Raw genomic sequence first — 12,924 nt, forward strand, 5'->3', positions numbered from 1 at the left:
ATTTTTGGAGACAGAGTCTCGCTCTCTGGTCCAGGGTAGGGTGCAGTGGTGTGATCTCAGCTTACTGCAACCTCTGCCTCCTGGGTTCAAGTGATTCTCCTGCCTCAGCCTCCCCAGTAGCTGGGACTACAGGTATGTGCCACCATGCCTGGCTAATTTTTTGTACTTTTAGTAGAGACGGGGTTTCACCATGTTGGCCAGACTGGTCTTGAACTCGTGACCTCAGTTGATCCACCCACCCTGGCTTCCAGAAATGCTGGGATTACAGGTGTGAGCCACCGTGCCCGGCCTGCATATTTCTGATTCTGTCACATTAATTCAAATACTTCACTTCGTGTTCTTTTTGTGAGAGTGAAACTGAGTTCTAGAAGCCATGTGCATACCTTCAGCTATCATTTCTCTTCCCTTACCTCCATTGACCCAACTTCTTATTTTGTTAATAAGTCTTAAGAGTGGAAGAGGAAATTTGATACTGAGCCGTAGCTCTTCCTGCGCTCTGTTGTCATGAGGAGTGTGCCAGGACAGAGTGCAGGGTGTGAGCCATCCTGCGGGTGAAAGTCCCACAATTCCACACTCAACTAGGGTCCCCATCCCATCTTTTTCCAAAACAATTAATGCCCCGGATTTGTATGCTGTGATGATATCATTTTATGATGTAATGCTATTATTATTCAAAATACGTGGCTTTTCTAAATTCACAGTACATAAGCTTATCTGCCAGATGTGATCTAAGTCTCACTTTGTCTTAGGAAGGAAAGGAAGAGTTTCTTCTCCAGGCATTTGTCATCTTGGCCCCCAGTGTCTGCAGCCCCATCCCCAGCCGGGCTCACTCTGCCCCATCTCCTCCACTCCCACGCACCTGCACATTGTACTTTACCTTTTTCCAAATAGCATGTAGCCACTTTGATTTCCAGTACTGATGACATCCTTCTTTTCTTCTCCTACTCTGTTTTGGGCAGGATTATGTTATCAAAATGTCAGATTATACAATGTGAAATGAATACTTTACATAACTGGAATTCAACCCTAAATCTCTTTGTGGTTGAAGCTTTTACTAAACAAACAAATCTCTGGCTCCTGAGAACTAATCCTGACACTGCTTAGTCATTTGAAGCCTTTGCTTATTTCTTTCTGCTTGTGGCCCCTTTGTCACAGGACTCTTTAATCCCAAAGCCTCGTGTCCTGTGTGTACCCGGTTTCCGTCTTCCTCTTCCCCTCCATCCCTTTGCTCCAGTGGCTTTCTCAGCAGGGCTCAGTCAGAGGTTAGGTCATGGGTGTTCATGCTCAGTGACTTAGGCAGCCAGCCCTAGGACCTCAGCACAAAATTTGAGGAGGTACTCGAGCTCAAGGCCGTGCACGCGCTGACCTTGTGTGTGTTCAAACGTCTTGGAGTAATAGAATAGTCCTGGATTATTGCAAAAGGTGACAAAGGTCTGGTATATCATGAATACCGACTATTGAAAGTGAAAGTAAAGTGTTGTATCATTATTTTAAAGGTAGCTAGTGGAATCCACATACCATCAAGTTTTGATTGCCACTGTCATTCTGTTAAATAAATACATGAGCAAGCTGTTCTTTAGTCATTGTAAAGTTTATACTTCCATGTCTCCTTGAACTTGTATTTCCATTTTATCCTTCCTATAGGGTAACTCAATTAATTTCGTGTCCTTTTTGTGGAGGGTGAAACTGAGTTCCAGAAGCCATGTGCATACCTTCAGCTGTCATCTCTCTTCCAGTACCTCCATTTACCCAGTTAACTCAATCTTTTTAATCTGTGAGGGTCTTTTATTGATTACTTTATCATACTTCATTATTACAGAAATATGTGTAAAAATTAAAATTTAAAAAGTTATGTATTCTATAAGGCTTTAGTACTAAAGGTTTCTTTGCATTGTTATTATAAATGTTAGTATTTGAATGATTACAATTGTAAACATTATAAAATATATGAAAATATTAGCAAAAGGTAAAATGTTATGAGTGAAAAGAATTTTTTTCAATTGGGTTTAGATATCTGAGATGAATATCACTTGCTGCTAGAATGAGACAAGATTTTCAGTAACAATTATGTCCTTGTTGTTGAATACATGCAAGGACTGAGAGCTTTGCTCATATTAATAGACAGATGGGAGCAGGAGTTTTTTGGGTTTTTAAAAAAATATCCAGTAATGTCGTTCAGTTCTTTGACCCCCTTTTCAACTATATGCCAAAAGTCAGATTATATTACAAAATTTTTTGTGTGTGATTTATAAGCTAACAACTCAATTAGGACTCCCTTCAGTGTTACTAAAAACACAACTTTGAAAAACTCTAACTTGCACAAGGTTTTATTACCTTTCATTAGTCATTGGCTTCTTGGCCTCTGGGAAATACACCAGAGAAGCTTTTCCCAAGCTCTCCGATCTCAATTCATTGAACTGTTTTTATCACTCAGTTGTGCCTTGCAATACGGAGAAAGGGTTGAGAAAATTGGAATATTTTTCACTGAAGTAAACCTTTGCCAATATGTTTTTGATAAAATGCTTTTATCTCACCATGAATCTTAAGATGTTTCCCACAGACTGAAGATTTCACTCGTTCTTTCCGGTACAGAATGTCTGCCACATAGCCATGGGGCCAGACCTCATGCCCTTACGTATCACCAGGTCAGAGTAACTGTCAGAAGGGATGTGATGTTATTTCTGGATTCAGATAAACATGTGATACCATATATGCCACCATGACAACAGTGTTATTCTTGCGTTCCAACTCTAAGATAGATGCGGAGCTAGATAAGATTTGGAGCTTTGCCAAATCTGGCGTGTTATAAATACCAGCTAGAGAGACAGGAGATAGAAGCAGCAAGATAGTTAAACAAAATTTGGTATCTCTACCCCCACACTCTACAGTGGTCTAAAATCAGAATGTTTCAACCTGGGGAGAAGTGGCTTGAAGACCCTATTTCTAGTGTCGTGTCTTTCCCTTAACTGAAACAGGCAGTTAAGGAGCCCTAATGTAAGTGAATGGTTCTTGAGTAAAAGAGGCTTTGCTGATAACAGTACTGTTTCTAACCTTCCCTGTCTGGTGCCCTGGAGCCTTTCTCATTTCCAGGTATAAATACGATGCTGTGATTCAGGATGGTAGGAGATTAAGTCCTTTTTTTTTTTTTTTTTTTTAAAGTAGCAGAGGGCGACCGTGAGTGGGGAGATGAGCAAAGAGGAGCAGCGCAGTCCCTCCGGTGCAGGTGCCCTCTGAGACTTACCAGTTTCTAGGAGAAAATGCATGTGGAAGTAGATTCCCTTAAAGCCACGAATGCCGAGTGATCCAGTGCAAGCTTGTGGCCCGTGCTTCCATTGTCTCTCCGCACGCCTGTCTAGGTGTTGTCCAGCCTTTAGTGAAGTCGCCTAGCAGGAGGGCTCACGCCACCTCCCAACTCTGAAGCTGTTCAGCTCCTAAGCAGGAAGAATAGGAAAGGAGTATCATTATGCTCGTTAGCATTTTCCTTAGAGCTTTTCTTATCTTCTCCTCCCTGTTTTCCCGCTGGTTGCACTGAGGTGCCCACACCGTGGTTCAGTTCGCCCATGATGAGCACACGCCCTTTTCCCGCTCCGTGGCGCCTTCCTTTCTGCCTGTGTGTCTTTCACTCTGGCCCCTGTTGTACCCCCCGACCGGCCTGTGAGGACTGAGGACAGAAGGCCTGAGGGCGGCAGGCTTTTTTTCAAACTGCCCGTCCAGAGTGGCCGCAGGCAGCTATCCCGGGACGCCTTAGAGTAACTCCTCTGCGTGTAATCAGTGGTATTCAGATGGCAAGAACGTCATGCAGTGATAAACTGATGGATGAGATGCTAGGCATCGTGTGGAGGGGAGGGAACTGGGCAGCATGAGATGGGGAAAGAAAGACATCTGGCCCTCCAAGGCTCTCAGCTGTAAGCACGATGAATTTTTTTCGTCCTCGGTAGCTGTGGGAGGTAGAGGTGTCATAGGGGAAACATCCAGTGTCATCTCCATCTTGCAGGAGGCACGGCTCTATCCAGGGGACAGCCGACTGCCGCCAGCCCCCGGCTGTCAGTGGAGAGAGCATGGGGGACCCACCAGGGTTTGGGTCACACACGCGGGGGAGCACCCTGCCCGGAAACTGCTGTCTGGGCAACAGAGCAGACACACCTAGCCTAGTACCTGAGGGGAATTTTCTCTCTGTAACCCAGGTCTTAAGTAGTTACACTTCTGTCCAGTTACAGTGGTAGACTTTGCATTTATACAGTATTTTCAATTTCAGTTGATCTCAAACTTGGCCTTGCTCTCAAGTTTCTCTAGTGCTCAAGTGAAAACGCAGCCTTCTCTCCTTCTTCTCAGTTTGTCAGCCAGGGAGCAATTGCAATTAGGAGTTTCTGCAGTTTCATCATTGGTTGCTCTTAATTTGCATGGTGATATTTAAACTTTGCTTTTAGCTGGAATTGCTTGGCATAAATGTTTAACTTTTCCAGCTGCCTGAAGCTCTCAATGATAGAAGTTTCTAGGCAGTGTTTCTTCTTGAAGCTTGATCTTCATAATGTGAATTGTTTTTCTTATTATTGGAATATATAGACATACTAGTTGTATACAATATCTAGAGAATGCAGCACTACACTTCATTGGATTGGAAGTGAAAATGATGTATCAGTGAATTTTCAAGAGGTCTAAGAGGGAAGGAAATAAAATATAGTTGGTGTCAGTGAGCTTTTCACTACCTCTCTAGGGAACTGTAGGTTTTAGCAATTGAAATAATTGTAAGATTATTTTAAAATAATTACAGATGATGGAGGCAATACAATTGCAAGTAAGTTGCTATATTTTAAAATAGCATGCGACACTCTTCCAAGGTCCAGGTTGTTTTTATGGCCATCCGGGTTCTGCCTCTCATTCTCTCTCTGTTATTTGACCCAGCCATGTGCCTTTCCATTTTCGTGAATGCATTCATTCTGAGTTACTAAAAGAAATGGAAAGCTGTTTAAATTATTATAGATTACAAAATTTTATTAAAAGAGACTTTTAGAATTTTAGCAGCTTTTCAAATGGTTAAAAAATAAATCTACTTATTGAATTGATGATAAACCCTCATCCTTTGTGCCGTGGTCTCCAGAGTTCACACCACCCTCTTTGTCATTGGCTTCCAACCCCTGGAAAGCCCGGGTGACTGGTGTTGAACAGCCAGTGGCTGTGGACACCTGCCTGCCCCATCCTGCTGTGCTGTGTTTTCCCACGGAGCTGGATGTGGAGAAATGGCAGTGCATGCAGCGTTGCTTTAGAGTTGAAAGATTACATCCCTAGGCCAGTATTCCTGAGAAAACAAAGCAAAATCCCTTTGAGGGAAGCACTCCTGTCTTATAAATACTAAAATGTCATCCCCGGTCCATCTGTTGCTTCCTCAGTGAGTATGTGATAGTCCTTAGAGTGTTTTTCAGGAAAAACAGATTCAAAATCAGACTTACAGGTAAAGCTCTTCCTTTCTTTTAATGAATAAACTTTTAAAATTTCTTTATGATCAATCCCACCCTGCTGTTGTGTACAATAAAGGGAAATGGAGAAAACAGGAAGAGAGCTGAGCCAGAAATGGCATAGTCTCTGTCACCTACTGGCTGTCACTGGTTGCCACTGCAGTGAACCCCTGCCATCCTGGTGTTTGGATCCCTCCTGGCCCAGGCTTCAGAAAGGGCAGCACCCTGTCCCTCACTCCCTCACCTTTTCAGCTCAGGTCCCTATGCCATGCTGCTGTCTGTGTAGCTTCTCTGCAGCTCGGCTGCCCCTGGGTCAGGGCAGAGTATCCCAGCCATTGAGGCATACTTGCTTTCCTGCAACCTTGGAGGATTTGGAGATCTTGTCTGCATTATTAATAACAGTGATAATAGCTAGCATTTATTGCTCACTTAACAGATGCCTGGCACTATTCTAAGTGCTTTATATTAATGAATACATCTCATCTTTACAAGCCTGGTGAGGTATGTAATGAAATTGTCCCCACTGTGGGGAGAGGTTAGGGACTTGCAGGCTGCCAGGCAAGCAGTAGGTAGTACAACTAGGATTTGAATGTAGAAGTTTGATCTCAGAGCTCATTTTTTTTCCCCTTGGTTTTACAATTATGGCAAAACATACATAACATAAAAGGCACCACCTTCACCGTTTTTAAGTATATAGTTCAGTGGCATCAGTATACTCGCATTGCTGTGCTACCATCACCACCGTCCATCCACAGAACTCTCTTCAGCTTGCAAAACTGAAACTGTCCCCTCAAAACACCAACTTCCCCACTCCGCCTCCCCCCGCCCAGTAACCACCATTCTGCTGTCTGTTCAGAGCCCTTTCTTATTTATTTGTTTATCTTTAGCAGCAGCCTTACCCAAGAAGTAGGAACCTGTTCTTTCAATTTCCTGTCTCTGGAACTTAGGAGTGGACTAATCTGAAGTTTCCATTGTATTACTTCTACACCAGTTTTTCCTTGTCCATTTCATGACTAGCATCAATGCAAGTGTGTGTATTATAAGATGGACCACCTGCTGCGGTGTGAGGCTGTTAGCTTCCCTGGCTTTTCCTTTTGCCTGTCTGAAATTGGTTTTTTGTGGGTTTTGTTTGTTTGTTTGTTTTTTGTTTTTGTTTTTTTTGAGTTGGAGTCTTGTTCTGTTGCCCAGGCTGGAATACAGTGGCATAATTTTGGCTCATTGCAACCTCTGCCTCCTGGGTTCAAGCAATCCTCCTCCTGCCTCAGCCTCCCTCATAGCTGGGATTACAGGCACACACCACCATGCCCAGCTAATTTTTGTATTTTTGGCAGAGATGGGGTTTCACCATGTTGGCCAGGCTGCCTCGAACTCCTGACCTCATGATCCACCTACCTCGTCTTCCCAAAGTGCTGGGATTTCAGGCCTGAGCCACCGCGCCTGGCCTATTGTTAGGTTTTAAAGTAACATCTCGTTTTACCCTTGATTAGAAGAGCAATGCATGTTCATTTTAGGAAATCTGGAAAATACAGAAAAGCATAAGGAAGGTTATTAGGATTCCCTATGCCCCCAACTCCTAGAGATACCCACTGCTAACTTTTTGATGTTACTATCTTCTAGCATTTGTTTCTATGTCTATAAAAACATATTTAACAAGATTAGAATATTTTTGAACATGTAGCTTTATAACCTGTTTTTTCTCTCAGATTTTAAGGTGAATATTTATTTAGAATGAGGAAAAATCATCACAAGTTTTGAAGTGTCAATATCAGTATTACCACAGTAACGTTGTTTGTGTCTAGTACCATAAACAATATAAATCCAAAATCATTATAGACTTCTTTAATTGCCTTAACATTCTTCTGTACTTTTTTTGTTACTCTTTTTTGGCTTTACATTCTTTTTTATCACATGTGACTGCGACTGTGATATTTTCTGTAGCAGGACTGGAAAGATAATTTGATCTTTCCTAAAGGATGATTCATCAAAATTCGTTTTCTTAAAATTTCATTTTATTTTTTAAGACAGGGTCTTGCTCTGTCACCCAGGCTGGAATGCAGTGGCACGAACATGATTCACTGTAGCCTTGATTTCCTGAGCTCAGGCAAGCCTTCTGCCTCGGCCTCCTGAGTAGCTGGGACTACAGATGCACGCCCCCACGCTCGGCTAGTTTTCTGATTTTGTTGTAGGGATGGGATCTCACTTTGCTGCCCAGGCTGGTCTCGAATTCCTGGGCTCGTGATCCCTGTGCCTTGGTCCCCAAACTGGTGAGACTGCATGTGTGAGCCACCACGCTTGGCCTCATTTTACTTTTTAAAAGACTTTTATTTTATAAAGTAGTTTTCAGTTTACAGCAAAATTGAGAGGAAGGTTTGGAGAGTTCCCACACACTCCCTGGCCCCGCATGTGCATAGCCTCCCTGTAGTCAGCATCCCTCACCAGGGCGGCCCATTTGTTAGAACTGGTGAACCTGGCCAGGCGCGGTGGCTCATGCCTGTCATCCCAGCACTTTGGGAGGCTGAGGTGGGCGGATCACAAGGTGAGGAGTTTGAGACCAGCCTGGCCAACATGGTGAAACCCCGTCTCTACTAAAGATATAAAAAAGTAGCTGGGCGTTGGTGGCACGTGCCTGTAGTCCCAGCTCTTTGGGAGGCTGAGGCAGGAGAATTGCTTGAACCCAGGAGGTGGAGGTTGCAATGAGCCGACAATGCACCATTACACTCCAGCCTGGGCGACAGGGCGAAACTCCGTCTCAACAACAACAACAGAAAGAATCGGTGAACCTGCGATGCTTCATCACCCCAGGTTCGTAGTTTATACTGGGGCTCACTCTTGGTGTTCTGTGTTCATGTAATGACATGTATCCAACATTGTAGTCCCATACAGAGTGTTTTCACTGCCTTAAAAATCCCCTTTGCTCTGCCTGTTCATCCCTCCCCCTTACTCTGGGCAACCACTGACCCTTTTACTGTCTCCATAGTTTTGTCTTAACCAGAATGTCATACAATTGGAATCATATTGGCTTTTTTTCCCCTAGTAACAGGCATCTATGTTTGCTGCATGTCTTTCCATGACTTTATAGCTCACTTCTTTTAAGCGCTGAATAATATTTCAAAAGTTACCAATTTTTTACTCAGCATTTAGCTGTGTTAACCACATGCATTATTAAGCAAGACCTTTGTCTTCAAAGAGCTCTCCATTGAAGGAGGCGGGAAGTTCTGTGTGTGACAAATGGCTGAAAAGGGAAAGCTCACGGGGCAGTGAGAACGCAGGTGCATCTGGGGCAGGGCACACCTGTAGTGTTCCCCGCTCTCTGTGAGGTGATGGGGGGGCATAGATGGGGTATAAGACAGTGTCCCTTTCCCAAGGAATTGTATTACTCTACACGTAGCGAGATAAGCTGGTTACCACCCATATTGTAACAGTAGGTAATAGAATCTAATCTCTGATCAATGCTCAGTTGTGAGCAGTACATTTTGGTACTCTAGCAATTGGAAGGAGGAGGAAATCAGTGAGTGCTACAGTACTTGAGGAGGAAAGACTTGAACTGGGCCTTGAAATCTGGGTAGGACATAGAGGAATAAAGGGAAGACAGAGCAGGGCATTCCAGGTTAAGTGGTGGTTGTAATGATGCTTTTGCTGCAGTACCTGGCACATAGTAGGTGCTCAGTTAAATACGTGTTTAATGAAAGCATGAACATGCCAGAGGGAACAAAGTGGGAGTAATACACCTCTTTTAGCATCAGAGATGTTGACTGTCATGCACCATTGGTGGGAGTATAAATTGGTTAAGCTGTTTTGGAAAGCATTCAGCTTGGTAGTGTCTGTAAAAAAAATAAATTAATTAATTAAATTAAACGAGCATGCTTTTGACCCAGAAAGTCCACTTTAGAGAAATCTACTTAAAATCCCTATTTGCCTGTATTCTTAAAGATACATGATTCAATAGTTCACAGTGTGTCCAGATACGGGCATTGTTTTAAATTTCACAAACACATCTAGCATTATTAATATGCCCAGAACTATGCTTTATGATAGATTCTATTATATTAGCGCTTAGTACTTACTGATGAGGAAACTGGCACAGGGTTTAACTTGGTCAAAGCTACACGGCTAGTAAATGGTGAACCCAGCAGTGGAACTCAGTCTGGTTCAGTGGTCTTAGCATTACAGTATCCTGTGATTAGAAAGAACTTGAAAGGCTCGATATATGTACCTTACATGTGTATAACACCCCACTAAAAGATGCGCAAAACACAGTGAAAGTGTGATGAGTCAATACATGGAGCTGACATCATGCATTAAAACAAACAAATTTTGGCTGGGCACAGTGGCTCACGCCTGTAATCCCAGCACTTTGGGAGGCTGAGGTGGGTGATCACCTGAGGTCAGGAGTTCGACACCAGCCTGGCCAACATGGTGAAACCCCATCTTTACTAAAAACACAAAAAAATTAGCCAGGCATGGTGCTGCACGCCTGTAGTTCCAGCTGCTCGGGAGGCTGAGGCATGACAGTCGTTTGAACCTGGGAAGTGGAGGTTGTAGTGAGCCGAGATCGCGCCTTTGCACTCCAGCCTGGGCGACAAGAGCAAAACTCTGCCTCAAAAAAAAAAAAAAAAAATCTCTGTGTGAATGTGAATCAGGAGTATGTATGCATATGTGTGTGAATACAGAGGTCTGTATCCCAAGGTGGTGCTGCTGTTTTATGTCTGGGAGAGGAGTGGGAAAGGGAAGTAAAGAGACGTTTTCATGTTTTTATTTCAATATTATATTTTATACTAAGATAGTTATGTATTTCCCAATTAGTTTTTTTAGTAGAAAAAAACAATAACAATAGTTTTTATTGAAAAATAGAAGGCCAGGTGCTATGGCTCATACCTGTAGTTGCAGCCCTCTGGGAGGCTGAAGTGGGAGGATCGGATCCCTTGAGGTCAGGAGTTTGAGACCAGCCTGACCAACATGGTGAAACCCTGTCTCTACTTAAAAAATACAAAAATGATCCGGATCTGGTGGTGCATTCTGTAATCCCAGCTACTCCAGAGGCTGAGGCAGGAGAATTGTGTGAACCTGGGAGGCAGAGGTTATGGTGAGCCAAGATTGTGCCACTGCACTCCAGCCTGGGTGACGGAGTAAGACTCCATCTCAAAAAAAAAAAAAAAAAAAGAAAGAAAGAAAAAGAAAAATAGAAGAAAGAGAGCCTGGGGCATTTCAATAAAGACAAGCCTTGGCAGTCCCAGTTTTTTTGACTTGTCCCAGTAGTGAATCTCTGGGTTTAATGAGCTCTTAGAGTGTATGGAGTTGAGCCTTCCTTTATTTCTCTACATACATTCCTGTTTTCCCTCATCTCCCCAATGATGCAGCAATAAATTCACCATTTCTGTTAATTAGGCTGAGCTGTTACATGTCTGTGTGTTTTCTGCAGTATTTTATGGTAATGAATGAGCTTATTTTCTTTGAATGTGCTCCAGTTTCAGTTCTGTGAAGGTTCCATTATTTTTAATTGAAAATCTCAGTGGGAACATGGATATTTAAGGGGAAAAGTCAGAGGTAAGTCAGGTGGCATTCAGCCTGACTGCACCTCAGCACTGTTCACCTGCCCACACGACCAGCCAGCAGCCCTCATGAAATACCTGATTCCCAAGGGAATGGTTGATAGCAGTTTGGGAAGATCGGCAGAATATTCCAGTAAATACCAAGATAGGTGTGTTACTTAATGAATTTTGTAAAGGCCTCACCAGAATATTGCTTGCTGGTGGCACATGGTAAACAGAATTGAACAGTTGCAGTTGAGGTCGGAAACTTCCTAATTGTTAAATGATTTTTGAGAGTTGGTTGTGATGGCAGCATTCTGGCAGACAGAATTTAAAATCTATTCTGTAAAATATGCCGTAGCCTGCTAGTACCCTAGACCATAATTTATACTAGATTGGTGTGCTCAGATAAGCTCGGTATTGTCGCATCATTTCATTTCATTGTCATTTCAAAAGCTGTGAAATTTGTTTTGGAAAATTACTCACAAAAATGGTATGAGTGGTTAATCCTTAGCCCATGGTTACAACATAAATGTAAACATATTGAAATTTTAACACATATATTTGAACAGATAGTGATTCATGACTTGAACAGCCCCAGACCTGAAGCTGTTCCACACTCCACAGAGAAGGCAGGAAGGGGAGCTTTTAGAAGGTGTTCTTTAAGGGAGCCAAAAAGTATATTCATATTGGTGAAAGTGTAACGTCCCTAGATAGAGGTGAGTTTGGCGGTTCTGATTGATGAGGCTTAAGTCGACAGGGGAAGGGGTTTCAACAGTTTGCTTATGAAGGAACTCAAGGCATTGGAGCCATCTCCAGGAATTAATGGCCCTGCAGTTAATTATTTTACCACCACTATGAAGAGTTTTGTTTGTCTCCATTGCCTTTGCCTCCCAGTTCCTAATTCTGATGCAAGGCAGACTCAGAGTCATCGCTCATGCTCACCAGCAGAGAGTGAGCTCCCTGGAGCCACGGAGAATATTTGGGCAGTCTTTGTATTTCCTCCTTCAAGGCCTAGAAGGATATACTCCACGTTATTAGGTGCTCTGGAAAGATTTTGTGAAATTGAACCAATATTGAAGAAATTTCACGGGTTGCAAGTTTCTGTTCTGTCCTTTCCAGGAGGATGTTATGTAAAGATAACAATAGTTTTGTTTGTTACGTATATGGGACGTAACACTTTCACTTTTCTGGTTCAATAGGAACTATCCAAGATCACCATGCCAGTTATATTTAATGAGCCTCTGAGCTTCCTACAGCGCCTAACTGAATACATGGAGCATACTTACCTCATCCACAAGGCCAGTTCACTCTCTGATCCTGTGGAAAGGATGCAGGTATGAGCCAAGGGAGGAAAAGGTCTAACTCTGAGAGAGCTCGTCACCAACCCAGCCCCAAACACACACACACATTCACACAATTAGTGTTAAATTCCATGTGAGGTTGGGCAGTTTTATCAAAGCTCAGTCCGCATGTCTGTAGTGTCCTCTGGTCAGGGCGACACCATCGTGCAAAGACCGGTGAGTATTGCAGGAGAAGTGGGAGGTGGCCCGTAAGCAAACCTGGATATTAGGGGGCTTTTGCTAAATATTTAGTTGAGAAAGTAGCGTTGTGTTAGGGGAAGAATTCAACCTTTCTCCTTTCAGACTTTCTCAGGGTATTTCCAAGAAGAAGTTAACACACACACACATATAAAGTAGAAAAATATGTTTGTGCTTACTTGGGTATATAAATATATATACATTGCTATATGTTAACAGACAGCAAGGAACTGCACTTTGTAATTTTTTAGATGGAAGATTTTAGATGTCGTACATGGACGGACTAGTTAGAGGCAGAGTATAGTGGACACATGGTTCTCCTTCAGCAAAACAATAGCATTCTAAACTGAGTCTTTCTGTCCTTGCATTTATATAAATCAGCATTTTCCAACCTCAGTGGAC

General features: G+C 42.9%; 1 protein-coding gene across 4 annotated transcripts in view; it reads left to right on the forward strand.

The window, feature by feature from the left end:
• Positions 1-12,924, forward strand: part of OSBPL1A (oxysterol binding protein like 1A) — a 231,032-nt gene that overhangs the window by 199,599 nt on the left and 18,509 nt on the right. For all 4 annotated transcript variants that reach the window (XM_023207765.2, XM_026456023.2, XM_023207766.1 and 1 more), the window contains one exon: positions 12,184-12,318. In XM_023207765.2, coding sequence (XP_023063533.1) covers positions 12,184-12,318 — 135 coding nt within the window. The remainder of the gene's footprint in view (positions 1-12,183; positions 12,319-12,924) is intronic.

The sequence above is a fragment of the Piliocolobus tephrosceles genome, chromosome 18, assembly GCF_002776525.5.
Source record: "Piliocolobus tephrosceles isolate RC106 chromosome 18, ASM277652v3, whole genome shotgun sequence".
NCBI classification, from domain to species: Eukaryota; Metazoa; Chordata; class Mammalia; order Primates; family Cercopithecidae; genus Piliocolobus; species Piliocolobus tephrosceles.